Raw genomic sequence first — 17,500 nt, 5'->3', positions numbered from 1 at the left:
TCTTACTCATCTCTCACTTGTGCGACGCGGTGTGATAACGCTTGCCTTGCCGTGTGGTTTATTACCCCTCTACCACCAAATCAATATCTCATTTGGATTCTCTCACCACACTGAGGTCTGGACAGATGAAGAGGTCCTTTCTATACACTACACCTTCATTAGGAAAAGACATAGTACAACCGTGTGTGTGTGTGTGTGTGTGTGTGTGTGTGTGTGTGTGTCTGTGTGTGGACATGAGAATAGCCTATGAGTGTGTGTCTCTATGAAAAGACACAGTACAACCATGTGTGTTTGTGTGTGTGTGTGTGTGTGTGTGTGTGGGCATGAGAATAGTCTATGAGTGTGTGTCTCCATGAATGTTAGTCCTTTTGTTTTCAATGTTTTCACATTTAATATATCATATTGCTTGCCACACGTTTTATTAAGTTGTGCAAGCTGCAGGCAACCTCGAAAATGTACAAATGTGTTATATGGAATTCAACCCACCCCGCCCCCCCCGCCTCCCCACCCCCCAGGATGTTTCAACACAGCAACATAACACAGGGAGGGCTGGGCGAGAGTGTTAGTGTGTGTTCTCTGCTGTCTCGAGTCTGTTCAATTGGCAGATCGATGATGCCTCACATCGCAGTTCCAGACACGCCACAAACCCCACGGAACCCATTAGTGAAGTTAGAGGGAACAGGGTTCCACAGGGTTGAGTGTCTCTGTTCCGCCTGCAAGTCAGGTCAACAGCCGAGACGGAGGGAGAGAGAGAGAGAGAGAGAGAGAGAGAGAGAGGCAGAGGGATGGAGGAGGGAAGAACTGGAGGATTACAGGGGGGAGAGGGGTAAAGAAAGGGCGAGAGGGAATTATCTTATCAGAGGAATGCAGAAGCCAAGGCAAAATAACGCAGGACTCGACACAAAGACTGCGATAGTGGAGTCACCATGTATAAACACATCACCAGCCTCTAGTGTCACTGGCTACACATCATTTCAATGTGCTTTGGCGAGCAAGGAAGCTGTTACTCATTATCCCTTAATGTATGCGGTCTAATTATGTCGTTTTGGGATACTATGCTCCTCCCTGCCCGCCAGAGAGAGACAAGCAGGTCTGTGATCGCGAACGTATGCCAGAGTGCAACACATTATTAACTACATCTGAAAGGATCAAACTGGAGAGGAGATGTGGGGCACCAGAAGATGGAGGGAGGTCTCTGCAGAGACAGAGGAGGCGAGAACGAAGAGAGGAGGGGGAGGGAGGGAGGGAGGGAAGGAGGAGAGGGAGGGGAACCTGTTCCTCCTTGCTAGCCTTGTTTATAAGCCACTGTCTCTGGATCATTGACCCATTCATCTTCATTACTTGTCCCTCTGAAAACTATTAACCACCGCCACACTCCGTTGGGCCTCTGCGATGTCGACATTCACTGCGCGGCCTCCCACGCATGCCAACGCCACAGCCCACTCAGCCAAAGCCCCCCTCCTCTGGTTACGGACATCCACTTCTATATGGATTGTGAAACTAAGCGGGAAAAGCGGAGGGGTTTAACTGAGGAGGTTTATAAGGTGTTGTAATGATTTTTTGTTAAGCGTTTTAATTATCTTCCAAAAAACTGGTTGTAGCGGGGGGGGGGGCTGATTTGTACGGTACATTGATATCCATCGATATCCTCATAACCGTTCTTCTTATTCACGATATTCCCTTAGAAAATCACAATATCACAATATATATATGAAAATATCGTTCATTGCTGAAGTATGGTGGAGACATCAAAAATGACTGAACTGCAGCACAGGTATGTCTGGTGTTCTAAAAAGTCTGGTGGAACAAAGAGACATGTTTTCACCGCTAGATGTGCTTTGCCTTCTAAAAAGTAGCACTTTGCACTTGGAGTTATGCGCATATCTCGATATGTATAGAGTTTGAAGTACTTTTTTTACTTAAGAGAAGAACAATATCACGATAGCCTTCAAACGTCAACAATATTCGATCATATGTAACATGCCATGTATGTATGTATGTATGTATGTATGTATGTATGTATGTATGTGTATTCACAGGCTCTGCAATGAGCCTATAATGTATGGTTCTTATCTGACCTATTTAATCGAGGATGTATGTTGTGTAAGAGTGAGCAACCCGCCCACTCTCTCTCTCTCCCAGTCTGAGCGGTGATATCAGTGTATTCGGGTCCTCTGTAAGCGCTGTATGAACACAGTACAGTGCAATACAGGAGGTAGGTTGAGGAAGTTCTGCAGGGCAATAACTAACTCCCTGATGGCTTGTTAAAAGCTGTGGGCTGTTTGTGGCACTGCCATCTGCTCACCCCACCAGCACACAAACGCACGCACGCACACACACACACACACACATACATACATACACACAAACATACATACATACACACAAACATACATACATACATACCTAAAAATACAGCTTTATATATCTGTCAAGAAAACTTCACACTTTGTTTTGTGTCTCTACTCACCTTGTGTGAGATATAACAAGTCTGTCATGTCTTTGTTGTCTGGGGCTAGGATGAGCTATTCTGGAATGCATGTGAGACCAGCTAAACTGATCTATGTTTTCTTTCTCTCCCTCTGTCTCTCTCGCTCCCTCTCCCTCTATCTCTCTCTCTACAGAACCTCAGAGAGAGAGTAGACCTGTCAATCATCCACATCACAGGAGAAAGGGAGAGAGCGAGCGAGCGAGAGAGAGAGAGAGGGGCGGAGCATGGGCTGGTGTGGCGGCCGCTGCAGTTGCTATGCGTGAGCGAGCGCCGTGGTGTCCATGGAGACCGAAGGCTATCGCGACCTCCTGGAGACCAGCGATGGGCAGGGGGCGGGCCTGCTGGAGGGAGGGGGCGTGGTGGGAGCGGAGGCGGGATATAGCACGCCCTATCACCTGGGCTTCCAGGTGTCCCTGACCACCGTGCTGATGCTGGAGCTGGTGCTGGGCTTCAGCAGTAACCTGACCGTGCTGGTTCTCTACTGCGCCCAGTCCAACTTGGTCGACTCGGTCAGCAACATGGTCACGGTCAACCTGCACGTGCTGGACATCCTGGTGTGCGTGCTGTGTCTGCCGCTGACCGTGGCCGTGATCCTCTTGCCGGCGGACGGGGGCGGGGGGGGCAGCCTCGCCACCCTCTGCTGCTTCCACGAGGCCTGCGTCACCTTCACCAGCGTGGCCACGGCCGTCAATGTGCTGGTCATCAGCCTGGACCGCTACGACATCTCGGTGCGTCCGGCCACGCGGCTGCTGACCCCACGGCGTGCCGCCCTGCTCCTGGCCGCCGTCTGGGCCGTGTCCCTGGCCGTCTTCTTCCTCCCCTTCATGGAAGGAGACTTCTTCTCCTTGCGGGCGGATGAGGAGGAGCAGGGGGGGGGCGAGGGCGGGGAAACGGACGGGGAGAGCGTGGACGCTGAGGTCCCCCCTACTGGACTGGCCTCCACCCCCTCCTCCTCCTCCTCCTCCTCCTCCTCCTCCCTCTCCTCCCTCTCCACCTCCTCCCCTTCTTCCTCCTCCTCCTCACGCCACCTGCCCCCTGTGTGGCAGAACCGGACACTGCTGTGCGTGGGGGGCCAGGGCTACCACACGGGCATGGCCATGTACTACCACCTCCTCCTTCAGGTTCCCTGCTTCTTCATCGCCGTGGTGGTCATGCTGTTTACCTACTCCCGGATCCTGCAGGCCCTCAACATCCGCATCGGCTCCCACTTGAAGAGGGGCCCGCGCTCCAAGGACTCGGGCTGTCGCGTCCGCCGCAGGAGGCGCCGGAGGAAGGGCCTCAGTCTGGTCGAGGGGGTGGGCGGAGGCTCCTCCAGCCAGAACCAGCACCTCACCCACCCTCCCCTCATCCCCTCCCCCACGCCCACCCCCACCTCCCCACCCCCCGTCTCCTCCGTGCCGCAGATGACCTCCGACAGCGGGGCCACGGGGGTCACCACCGCCACCACCACCCCCGTGGCCACCACCCCGGCCACCCCCGCCTCGCAGACCCCCGCCCTGGCCGCGCCCGGAGCCGGAGCCACCTCCCCCCCGGGCGTCCAGGCCTCTGTGTCGGCCATCATCGCTCTGAGGCGCGCCGTGCGGCGCCACAGGGACCGGAGAGAACGACGTCGGCGCGTCTTCAAGATGTCCCTCATCATCATCTCGTCCTTCCTGGGCTGCTGGGCTCCCCTGTCTGCCGTCAACGTGCTGATCCTGTGTCTGGGCCCCAGCGACGGCCTGGTCAAGCTACGCCTCTGGTTCCTGGCCATGGCCTACGGCACCACCATCTTCCACCCGCTGCTCTACGCCTTCACCAGGCAGAAGCTGAGGCGCGCGCTCAAGACCCGCGTCAAGAAGAGGGTGGTGTCCCTGCTGCAGGTGGACCCGGCGCCCAGCGGGGGAACGGTGATTCATAACTCCTGGGTGGAGGGGGGAGGGCAGAGGAAGGGACGCAACAAGCCACGGGTGGAGGGCAGCGACGCCACCGACCGCTGCCTCACGGAGGCTGTGCGGGAATGAGAGAGAGAGAAAGAGAGAGAAAGAGACTGTGTGGGTGTGTGTGTGTGTGTGTGTGTGTGTGTGTGTGTGTGTGTGTGTGTGTGTGTGTGTGTGTGTGAGTGTGTGTGTGTTTGTGCGTGTGTGTGCATGTCTGGCTGTGCGCATTTCTGTGTCTGTGTGTGTGTGTGTGTCTGTGCCTGTATCTGTGTCTGTGACTGTGTCTGTGCATGTGTCTTTGTATGTACAATATGCATATATGCATGAGTGTGTGTGTGTGTGTCTGTGTACGTGTGTGTGTGTGCGTGCGTGCGTGCATGTGTGCGTGTGTGTGCGTGCGTGTGTGTGCGTGTACGTGTGCGTGTGCGTGCATGCGTGCGTGTGTGTGTGTACGCGTGTGTACGCGTGTGTGTGCGTGCGTGTGTGTGTGTGTGTGAGTGTCGAGTGCATGCATGAGTGTTGGATAAAAAGAGAATTTGTTAGTTTACAAAGGTCAGGAGAGGAGAGATCACCGTCACCTCTCCCTCCATGCAGGTGTGAAGGCAGGTGGGCCCAGAACTCTAATTAGAGCAGCTCTCTGTTCTCCTCACACAGGTCCTCATTAGTCCCCCAGCCTGACAAGATGGCCAACCCTGTCACTATGGCAACGCCTCGCAAGCAATATGTGACATCACTGCAACCATAGCTACTTAGGTTTACAGTAAATCTCACTATAGATACACTCACTAAATATATCCACTTTTACACACACACACACACACACACACAGACACACACACACACACATACACACACACACACACACACACACACACACACACACACACACGCACACACACTCACGCATGATGTACATTGATCAACCTAAAGTCATCTTCTTCAGAGAAAGCACACAAGATCTACCTGCACACAGATAATCTCAGTGAGAGACGATATCAAGTCAGTTCATAATTTGATTGCTCATGCCTTAATTCAGTTCCCAATTACTCATGGTGCTGAATGTTCTGCTGTATGAGTGTGTGTTTACAAGAATGTATCTGTTTGTGGATGTACACAAGTATTTATTTATTGTGTGTGTGTGTGTGTGTGTGTGTGTGTGTGTGTGTGTGTGTGTGTGTGTGTTTGACTGTGTGTGTGTCTGCGTGTGTGTGTGTGTGTGTGTGTCTGATAATGTGCAATAAACCCTCAGCAGTGGCTGAGCCTCCCAAGGGATGTGAATAAAGCATTGTGGGATTGTTCGGTTCTTGGTCTGGACAACAGAGGACGGAGGTGAATTCATCAGTTGATTGACAGCGGTGGCCTGGCGCCATGGTGATATGGCCAGAGAGAGCATCAGAGATTGTATGCGTGGACATGAAACGATCAAACCACACAGAGCAACTGTAACTATGTGAATACGACACGGTGTTGATTACTTAGTGAAATGTCACTTCAAATGGCAATATTTGGTAACCCCCCCTCAACTGTCCATCAGTGAGGCATACAGTAGGATCAATATCATGGCTGCAGTGTCTGAGTTTCGGAGACAAGCAAAGGTTCTAACCCGGAAGATGATTCTTCGGTCCAAATGCTGAAACACAATGGACAGAACTTAAACAAATTGCTTGGAACTGTACTTTAGCTCTCCTTGTGTGTTTCTTTGTGTGTTGCGGTGGGAGAGCAGTGTGTTGTGTTGGCCCATTCCTTTTGGACACCACTCTGAATGACCACCAGGGCCCCCAGGGTTTAGTCAGGTCCTGGACCTGCAGCTCCTGGGGGCCATTTTGTATCTGTGTCTCCTTCTCCTCCTCCTCCTTCTCCTCCTCCTCCTCCTCCTCCTCAGGGCTCACATATCTCTCTAAAAGCATGTTGAACATAATACACCCCACACCAGCCCTCATTCACTTACTGTGATAGGTATTAGTCATATAGAACCATGAAGTAAGTACATATTTATGATAAAACAGTTTGGTTAGGCTATGTATGTATGTATGTATGTACGTATGGCTCTAAAGAGCTATTGGGGCTGTGGGCTAGGTTCTCCTTCACTCCCCGATCCCTCATACACCACTATGGAGCCAGACGGAAGAGATGAATTCCTGTGTGTTTATATATGTACATGTTCAGGGATGTAAATAGGCTTCTAGAAATATCCAGGTGTTGGGTATTTCAATCAAGGAATTTGTTTTTTTGGTGGCAGTCATCTGCTAGCCAGAATCTGAGCCATCGTGAACAACTCAGTGAGTGGGTTGGAAAATACATGGCAAATCTGTGAAGAGATCAATCATCTAAATGTATTTATGTTCATGTATGTGTGTAATGTATACTGTACATTTATGACCATGTATATAGAGATCAGATATGTTAGTATTGTACATGATTTATATTGTGTTGTTATTATAATGTATTTCTTAATAGAGCAGAACAAAGTCTGTATTAAAGAAATTGACTATTTGAGCTGGTGTGCCCGTGGTTTTTTTCAGGGGGAAATGTGTGTAAGAGTACACTATTGAAAATACGCACACACACACACACACACACACACACACACACACACACACACACACACACACACACAAGTGTGAATAGCTCTACGGGCTAATGGTGTAATGTGTGATGCATGTAATGAAGTTCAAACAGCTTTATATTGACTTTTGATCACACTTTCTCCACCAATCTCAGTTAACATCTAGCTGATTCAAATCTAGGGCAGCACTTTATAAAAAGGTGTTTCCTCTAATTACTCAGGTAGTAAGTAACCTTTAAACCACATGCGGCCAACGGTCTATTAATCATTAACAACTATTGACAAGCAATCTCAATGAATATTGCAGACACAAAAAAGGTCTTGATTGACTACCCTTTAAATGTTGGGAGAGAAGAGAAGGAGTTTTTCGTTGGCGTCTTCAATAAGGAAGGAGAGACCACACTAAGACTCCCCAATCAACTGGGAAAAGATCTACAACGTCTGGTGTGGTCTGTACCTCGACTCAATCGACCCAAAGTCTCCCTAATTCCTCATTGTCCGCCATTGTAAGTACTAACACTAGCTGTGTCATCACTTAGCCTGTGTTTTATGTATTACACTCAGAAAGAGTTTCACACTCCCTGGTCGTACCTATCCAACCTCTGGCAATTGGAACTCCAATTAGATCTCTTCTGCTGGGGGCTTTATAATCCTTCAATCCCCCTAATCCCCCTGGACCCTAACCATCCAACTCTGTGTCTCTCTCTCTTTCGCGCGCTCTCTCTCTCTCTCTCTCTCTCTCTGCCTCCTTTTCCTCTCCTTCATCCCCTGCCTCCCTCTCTGTCTTCTTCTCTGATCCCTAAATATAGAAACTCTGTCCCAGATTCGTACAGTATTTACTGCTGAGTGTAGAGTACCCACTGACTGTCCTCTTCTTTAATATCCACCGTGCCTCTCTCTGGTGTGACAACAACAGGGCTAATCAGAGGTGCTAATGAAGATGAATGCTAGCCGACGTGTTTAGGCAAATCTGTCCTTATACAGCTTCTCCTGTAAACATGTATTTATTTATTTCCTTATTTAGCTTATTTAAAATGTCATTTTGTCCAGTGTGTGTGTGTGTTGTGTGTGTGTGTGTGTGTGTGTGTGTGTGTGTGTGTGTGTGTGTGTGTGTGTGTGTGTGTGTGTGTGTGCGCGCGTGTGCGCGCGCGTGCGTGCGCGTGTGTGTGTGTCTGTGTGTGTCTGTGTGTGTGTGTGTGTGTGTTTTCCGCAGAAAAGTCCAATGTATATTGCACACGTACACCTCTGTTGATCTCATCAGTTCCAACCTCTTTCCCTCAACCTGTCTTCCTCTCCTCCCTCTCGCTGTCTGTTTTCTCCTCAGTCTTTGTTCCCCATCCCATCTCTCTCATCTCTTATCCACACTCATGCCTTCCAGAACAAAGGAAAAACATCTGCAGTGCCTGTGGAGGGAGGAAAGTCACCTTGGGGGAGAGTGAAATGAGAGAGGGAGAGAGAGAGAGGGAAAGACCGGCAAGATGAGAAGAGCAGTAGAGAGAGAGAGAGAGAGAGGTGGGGGGACTGCAAGACAAGAAGAGCAGTACAGAGAAAGAGAGAGAGAGAGAGAGAGAGAGAGAGAGAGAGAGAGAGAGAGAGAGGGAGGGAATATGGCACAAGGAAAGAGAAAATAGAAGGAGAGCGGGGAGATTAGTGGGAAGAGGAGGGAAGCATCGAGAGGGAGGAGAGAAGGGAGCGAGGAAGGAGAGGGGGAGAGGGGGAGGGGAGTGGGGGGCAGGAAGGGAGAAAGGAATAGGATAATAAGTAAGAAAGGGACAACAGTGCATTCATGCAGAAACACAGGTCTCTGTTTTCATGCATTAGGAAATGAAATAGAAACTGATGGCTCCAGTCAGTGCACCCAGGATATTAAAGCCACTGTGATGTAAAACACAAGAGTGTAAGCCGCCCCCTCAACTACTGCAGTTCTTCTGCTTCGCGTCCTGGCATTGCTCCTACGCACCAACTAGACAGATAGACTGTCAACCATCAGGCAGTGTTCATTTTAATTTGCATGTGCAGAGAGCATGTTATTGTATAACGAAGTTAATCAGACAGTCCTCTTCCCTCCCATATGTTGAGAGGTATAGCACTGTATTTTCTGAAGCTTACACCCACAAGAACAAAATTATGTTTATCTGAAAACATATAGTTATTAAAAGGTGAGTCAACCATCTCTGGAAATCATGCAATAAAAGCTCTATCACTATGAAACACCAAGCCTTCGTCTGACTCAGCTGTCAGATAAGCTGCTGTCTTTGACCCCAACTTTTTGCAAAGGACAAACCTTGAATTATGCATGAGGCTAACCGTGTATGTGTATCTGATTAAAACTACAGTGTTCCAAAAACCTGAGCTGTGACTTTAGGATAATAAAACACCACCTATGCGTCAGACATTGATATGCTGTTCTAGTCAATCATGTTGTGTAAAAAGGATGGAACATTAATACAATTAAAGACCCAATTAATAATGCATAGGCCTATTAAGTCGACTTCTCAGCTTGAGCAATTGCTGAAGTTTGGAATGGCATAGTTCATGGTGAATTTTAGGGCTAAGCAAGGCAGCAGACTGGGCGTACTGTAAACTCGGGGTTGCTCAGCACATACTGCAATAGCCCGCCTTATTTTCGGGTTTGTTCAATAATGGGTTAGCTTTATTGCTCATGCACAAAGATGAGTCAGACGGCTTGTAAAGAAGAAACGAATGGAGTATCGAGTTGTTTAGGCGGACCGATCAACCACGAGGTTGGCGTCTGGGGCAAGCAATTGAATGGTCCTGATTTGCAGTCGTCATCATCAATCTGTGATCTGTCGTTCACTTCTTCAGCTAAGAAGCAATGAAATAAAAAACTCACAGGTCCCTAACCATAGCTTCGGAAAGAACTTCGGGTTGGTCTAAACTTTGTCAAAGTGTCAAGATGTTTGCCTTTTTGCCAAGGAGGCCTACCGTACTTGTCTGAAGTTTGGCAAGGCGCATGATAAATATCTCAGATCAATTAGGGAAAGTGGATTAAAACTATGCGGTACTTAGCTCGTGATGTGGGCATGCTTTATTGCCAAGAACTATAATATTATACCACACAATGTAACAGCGCTGCCTGACCGAAAACTATATGGAACCACAGAGATGGAATTGCAACCCGTTTGTTGGGGAGTGAGCAACACACTGTGGCCACACTTGGAATAGACCTATTAGAACAGTTAATATTCTTTGTGGGAGGAGTTACCTTCACCGCCGCCGAAATAGCTCAGTTGGGAGAGCGTTAGACTGAAGATCTAAAGGTCCCTGGTTCGATCCCGGGTTTCGGCAGCATATCTTTTCCAGTTTCATCTTCTTAGAATTCCTGTTAATTGTTTACGATATTATTATACTGATAGTGTCATTCGAGAGCAAGAGGATGAGTGTGCCAGTGTTCACTGCAACCTTTTCGCGTAAAATAAATATAGCGAAAAAGCGCGACTTCAGACGCGAAATGGCACATTATAAAACAACCATGTTTAATGTGAAAGTTTGTATTTTGGTTATATAAGATATTGTATTTCTTATTTTGGCTTTTAAATGGATAAATATAGGCATAATGAGCCTACTTCAAACTAGACAGTAGCGTTTACATTTCACAAGAGGGCGATGTTGACCTACCTACAGTAGTTGTGAAGTAACTACTGACTGCTCTAGCCATGGCCCATGGTCATGTCCAATGTGAGATGAGAGACCTCAGCCCACACTGGGAGGTTTGTTTGTCATTAGATAGCCCACAGTGGAGGCAGAAATCGGAGGACAGGCTCATTGTAATGCATGGTATGGAATGAGGAATGGTATCAAACGCGTGTTTCCTTATTCCTCATTCCTCATTCCCCCATCCCTTATTCCAGTCCATGCATTACAATGAGCACGTCTTCCAATTCTTCCTTCCCTGACAACCCACCTTATCATAGATCAGAGTAGAAGAGAATTGAGTTTATAGAGGATAGCACAGTGAGTGCATACGTAAGGGCAGAGTTGAATAGAATAAGAAGAGAATAAAACATTGTGTATTAAAACATTGTTTATTGCAGTGACATTTCAGTTTTCCCTGGCGCCCTCTGACTCACCCCAGTTGATGACAGTTCATATTGATTTCATATGCATGTCCATTTGAAGCACCATGGTAACAGGAGCAGGGAATCCCCCAGCGAGAAACCCCAGTCTTAGACAAGGGTTTGAATAGACAAGCAGGTGCAAGTGTCTCTCATAGACCCTTCGAACAAGTATGTGTATGGTATGTACTCAACTGGCTTTATATATAGGCCTATAGGTTGTCGATTTTCCATATGTTCCCCTCATATATATTTGTGGCTCTTATGAAATAGTAGTAAGTATATAAAGTCTGTCTCATTGATTATTTTATCCCTTAATCCAAGGTATAATCCAAGGCTCCACCTGTAACGTCCCGCCTTGTTCCTTAGTTTATGTTTGTCTTTGGTTCATGTTATTTCATTTATTGTTTCCAGTTTATTTTTGTGTTCCTCACCTTGTCTCTCGTTTCAGACACTTCACCACCTGCCATTGTATGTTTCCCACCTGTGTAATTGTCGACCCCGCCCTGATTGGATTCACCTGTTCCTCATCATCCTTCCCTGTGTATTTAGTCTGTTTGTTCCCCCTGTCTCTGTGCTAGTTCATCTTTGTACCTTGTGTCAAATGTTCCAGCGATTTTTCCTAGTGTTGAGTATTCCTGGTTATTTTGGTCTCTGATAGTGTTTTTGACTTTGCCTTTTTACCTTCCCCTTATCAGATTATCTGCCTGCGTTTTTGAACTGCCTACCTGTGTACCAAACCCTGCTTTGCCTACCCCCCTTCCTGGATTATCTGCCTACCCATTGACTGCCTACTTGTGTAACGAACCTTTTTTGAAAGTGAAGACTGTTCTATTCAATTTAAGTTTTATGCCTGAGTTGTGCATTTGAGTCCTCTGCCTAAGTACTCACCACCATGCTCCATGATCTGTCCCCCTAATCCCACCCCCCACATTTGTACATGTCACCACCCCACTTCACATACCTCTCTTACATAACTCTTTCTTACTCTACCTACTCCCTTTCCCTCTCTCAGTCCTCTCCCTCTCACTCCCTCTCTCTCAGTCCACTCCCTCTCTCTCAGCCCTCTCACTCCCTCTCTCACTCCCTCTCTCTCAGCCCTCTCACTCCCTCTCTCTCAGCCCTCTCACTCCCTCTCTCTCAGCCCTCTCACTCCCTCTCTCACTCCCTCTCTCTCAGCCCTCTCACTCCCTCTCTCACTCCCTCCCTCTCTCTCAGCCCTCTCACTCCCTCTCTCACTCCCTCTCTCTCAGCCCTCTCACTCCCTCTCTCTCAGCCCTCTCACTCCCTCTCTCACTCCCTCTCTCTCAGCCCTCTCACTCCCTCTCTCACTCCCTCCCTCTCTCTCAGCCCTCTCACTCCCTCTCTCTCAGCCCTCTCACTCCCTCTCTCTCTCCCTCTCTCTCAGCCCTCTCACTCCCTCTCTCACTCCCTCCCTCTCTCTCAGCCCTCTCACTCCCTCTCTCTCAGCCCTCTCACTCCCTCTCTCACTCCCTCTCTCTCAGCCCTCTCAATCCTCTCTCTCACTTTCTCAGTCACTTATCTTGGCCTTCATCTCTTCAGTATGGTACAGTACATGCTGTAGGGCATTGTGTCTTTCAGTGGGGGGGGGGGGGGTGATTGTGCCACACACGGTTACAGTGAGGGTTAGGGTTAGTGTATCAGTCAGTGCAAGTTTGGGGTGTTCACTCAGTCAGTCCTAATGTGGGATTTAGCTGAATCACACTGAATTGTTTTCTCTCTCTCTCTCTTTCTCTCTCTGTCCCCCCCCCCCTCTCTCTCTCTCTCTCTCTCTCTCTCACACACACACACACACACACTGCCTTTCTGTGAATAAGTAAACCACTCAAAAACAGTGTAACAGGTTCTCTGGGCCTGTATACTGCACTGCTTTCTTTAGTTGTCAGCCTTGGCCTCTCTCAGTGTCTTGCCTCTGTGAGTTTGCTCTGCAGTGTTAACACACCATAAAGTCATGAAAGCTGCACGGGAGTTAGACACGTGCGCAAGACTAAAGACCTCTGGCTAACATGCTCAGAGATCTATGATCGGAACACACACACACACACACACACACACACACACACACACACACACACACACACACACACACACACACACACTGAAAGAAAGATAGTGCTGTCTCCATACTTGGCAGTGTGTGTCAGTCAAGTAACCCAGTGTAGGTTAATGTGTGGTGTTTTGTTACTCTTAACGCTGCTTGGAGGTGAAGGTATTTTGCCGGTTAGGTCAGAGAGTTCACACATGGCCGATTGACTTTGCAAACATGCTGACCAAACTCTCTCTTATATAACAGCCACCAAAGGAACCAACGTACATACGCCCCCCCATTCCCCAGCCATACCATAGACCTCCCGGACCCCCCACCCCCCAGACCACCCTCCCCCTCTCTGCAGCTAGTTCCACAAGACTCTCTCACCCCCTCCTCTCTGCCCCTCTACACCGCCTCTTCGCTCCTTTTCCTCATGGTTTTGGTCACATGTTTACCCCGACACCCGTTTGTCTCAGATCCACATTCTGTCTGTCCCGGCCTCCTTTCTTTCTCTTTCTCTCTGTCTCTCTGTCTCTCTCTCTCTCATACGATCTCTTCTTCTTTTTTCCACTATCTCTCTCTCTTTCTCTCTCTCTCTCTTTGTCTGTCCTCAGTGTCTTATTTCTCTATCCATGGCTTCTTAGAAGTGTTTTTAGCCACTCCTTGATTTATTTATACATACCTTTCCCAGTGGAGACTGAACCCAGTTCACCCTCACACTTGAGACATTGAGGTGTGTGTGTGTGCATGTGTGTGTATGTGCGTGTGTGTGTGTTTTAGTGGTTCATGATCATCTGTTTTCCTGCTTTAGTTCCCTGCTATTTTATAGCTAGATATTTGATGACTCCTGGTTGCTCCATCACTGAGCAAATACCTCCCAACTGATGTGACGCAAATATTGACCTGTGCTATATCAGTCAATTTGATCTTTACCTCAGGTTTGTTTGTGCTGGAAAGATAAGGCACTGGGAACAACTACATACTGTACATTCACACACACCTTCTCTTGAAAAGGGAGACTGTATCTAATCCAACCTACCAGTAGACCAGTAGTTATGATCAGAGAGTTAATGATGCAAATACTTTTTTAGAAATTCAAGTTAAAAGAGAGGTGAGATCTTGAGTTTTCAACACTATAGTGATAATTGATAATTGGGCAGAGCAATAGAAGAGCCATCTTACTCTACAAGTCTTACAGAACCCCTCCATGTATGTCATCATCAGTAGCATCTGGTGACTCATTCAGCTCCTAACGTACTTGTTGGTTAGGCTACGCACAATGGTCAGGGAGAGGGGTTAGGAGAGATGTAAGGGGTTAGGAGAGATGAGAGGGGTTAGGAGAGATGTAAGGGGTTAGGAGAGATGTGAGGGGTTAGGAGAGATGTGAGGGGTTAGGAGAGATGTGAGGGGTTAGGAGAGATGTAAGGGGTTAGGAGAGATGTGAGGGGTTAGGAGAGATGTGAGGGGTTAGGAGAGATGTAAGGGGTTAGGAGAGATGTAAGGGGTTAGGAGAGATGTGAGGGAATCAGAGGGAACCACAGAATCAGTTTTATTTCTATAACAGTACTTGTGCTCCTCCACAGTCAGTCAGCTTCAACACTGGGAACCACCAGCTGGTCTCAGCCCCTTGTGTAGCCTTGTGTCTCATTAGCCTGCTGGTGCTAAGTGACGCTAATTGCACACAAACTCTACTATCAGAACAGCGACTGAAGTGTGACGAACCCTCATAGCCTTTGTATTGCTCGTCTGGAGGATGATTAAATACTCTATTCTTCAGAGGCATGTCAGCGTTGAGATCTCCCTATTTTTGCATACTAACGCAAAGCCATTTGTTAAATGTCGAGCGGTGTAGAGATGTTCTGATAGGAGTGGATTTAAAAGTCACGGGCTCCAAGGCGAGAGCAGAGACCCAGAATAGACCCACACTTCCTCTTAAACCAACCCTTCATATCTGAACACATTTCCTCTATCACATCTGTGACAAACAAGTCACATGCTGTGTACTTGAAGCCATCCTTGCACTTGAGCACAAGGGGAAACAAGATGGCTGGCTGGCGCCCTGGAGGATTTGGAGGACTTGCTGAGTTGAGAGGCCGTCTCTGAATAGTGAAAAAGGTGTTTGAGCTCAATAAGTTAGACTTGTGTCAGGTGATTGCCTACTGGGAACAGTAAGAGAAAGAAGGAAGAGACAGACAATCAGACAGACAGACAGACAGACAGACAGACAGACAGACAGACACACACACACACACACACACACACACACACACACACACACACACACACACACACACACACACACATATACACACACACACACACACACAGACACTTAGTCACACAGTCACACAGGCACACACGCCAAGTCGTTGTTTTTCTCTGAGCTGGCATGTGCACTGCAGCTGTAAACAGTCCTCTCACGAACTCCCTGGCGACGAACACACAAAAGCTAGTCTGGCATCCTGGTGAAATTAAAAATGTAAAAACACCAGGTCTAGACAACCCAACCAGGTAGGGGAATACTAGGCCATGTTGCCATGTCTACACCTCAAAAACATCAATGACAACAACAGCAACAACAACAACAGCAGTATGACAGTAAGTGTTGACTCAGGTGGCGGGCTCGGTCTAAATGCTGCAGAACTAGTCTGTGAACAACAAACAGCTAATTATTTGGCTAACGTTTTCTAGCCGTCCCATCCCAAACACAAATCTAAGCATTGAGCAAGGTCCTTGGCCAAAGATTGTGCAAAGCAAAGCACTCTTTTACAGAGAAACCCCCCCCCCCTCCCAAAAAAAAGGATTCCTGGAAATTCCCTTGACATGCTTTCTTGGAATGATCTGTTTTCAAAATCCAGCAGAGGAGGAGAGAAGTGGGGGGGAGTGTCTACATAGTAGACCTTCTGTTGGTCTCAGTGCTAAGTGAACATGGACTTTGAATGCCTCCCAGATAAAATGTGGACTCAAACAGTAAGTGGTATATTGTATACTGCTCTGAACTCCACAATGTCCAGTGGTCTGCTTAGTGCTCGTGTTGTTGGTTGGATTGACATGTGGTGTGTCTCTGGACATGGCTATGAGATGGCATTTAGACTAGATGTGAGAGGAGTTGTGTGGGTGTGTGTGCGTGCGTGCGTGCGTGCGTGTGTGCGTGCGTGCGTGCGTGCGTGCGTGCGTGCGTGCGTGCGAAAGAAAGAAAGAAAGAAAGAAAGAAAGAAAGAAAGAAAGAAAGAGAGAGGAAGGACTGAGGACACAAAGGATGGATACAAAGGTCACCCATACGTAAAGAGACGATTGCATGGCACCATTTGTTGTGTGCTGTTCGTCATGTATTATTCATTATGTTGTGTGCTTGGCGTCCTACTTTTTGTTCCTTACGAAACCATGTTGATCCAGGTTGTCGGTGTTTGATTACCCTTGGTTCAGGTCACCCCTTTCTGTTTCAGTTTGTACACAGCTGTCCCCAGGGATCGTCTCTGAGGCCTTACATATCCGTGGCCTTTGTACCCAGACGCCCTTCCCACCCTTATGCAAGACAACTTTCCACTGTTTGGGTCCCATTTTCCACTGGCTCATTTGTCAGTCAACAATGACACGTGAGGTTTGGCCTCTGATTAACATTCAGTGAAAGGAGCCAGTGAGGCTTCCACCCCTGGAAGAACAACAGCAGCAGTGGAGAACAGAATGTATGTTATTTCTCATCTGTCTGGAGCAGAGAAGAATCATCTCATTGTGTGACGGACCTGCCCCATGAAAAGCATATCTGACCCACACAAAACTCCCCCACACACACATATACACACACACACATACACTCTCTCTCTCACACACACACACACACACACACACACACACACACACACACACACACACACACTCTCACACACACACACACACACACACACACTCTCTCACACACACACACACACACACACACACACACAGCCAGCCACAGAGGTGCATTGTGTAATTGTGTAATCCATTCAATCATCATCAGTGCCGTACCTGATACTGTTCTCATTTAAATGAGATTATTTTTCATTGAGTTTTGCTAATCTGTGTTATATCATCTTTGGAATTGCGTCATTGAGGTGCTCTAAAACAAAACACACTGGCACACATTTAAAACATGGAGAGATAAGATGTCAGCGCAGTGCATACAGACTTGCAGCTATCGGTGTTTTGTTTGAGCACAACACCCATGTTTTGCTCTCACCAGTACAACCATTGATAATCTAGAGTACAAAATTAGGTCAAAGGTCACAAAGAGATAGACATTGTTTACTGCATCACATATAGGCTAATAACTACTACTGTGTATTATGTAGAACAGCAGTATGTCCTGACCTACTGTGCTTATCAGAGACAAACGCCATTCAGTCTGTTTTAATCTTAATTAGT

At 47.8% G+C, this 17,500-nt stretch overlaps 1 protein-coding gene across 1 annotated transcript; it reads left to right on the top strand.

The window, feature by feature from the left end:
• Positions 1–2,772: 2,772 nt before the first annotated feature.
• LOC310803906 (G-protein coupled receptor 22) lies at positions 2,773–4,491 on the top strand (the record flags this gene model as incomplete). Its single annotated transcript, XM_083668865.1, has 1 exon — positions 2,773–4,491. One exon carries the CDS (start codon positions 2,773–2,775, stop codon positions 4,489–4,491), a length of 1,719 nt encoding a protein of 572 aa, XP_083524991.1.
• Between the last annotated feature and the right edge of the window lie 13,009 nt (positions 4,492–17,500).

The sequence above is a fragment of the Argentina silus genome (genome assembly GCF_951799395.1).
Source record: "Argentina silus genome assembly, chromosome: 4".
Classification (NCBI taxonomy): Eukaryota; Metazoa; Chordata; class Actinopteri; order Argentiniformes; family Argentinidae; genus Argentina; species Argentina silus.
The sequence above is the reverse complement of the archived record's forward strand: the minus strand, read 5'-3'. Positions and strand labels throughout refer to the sequence as shown.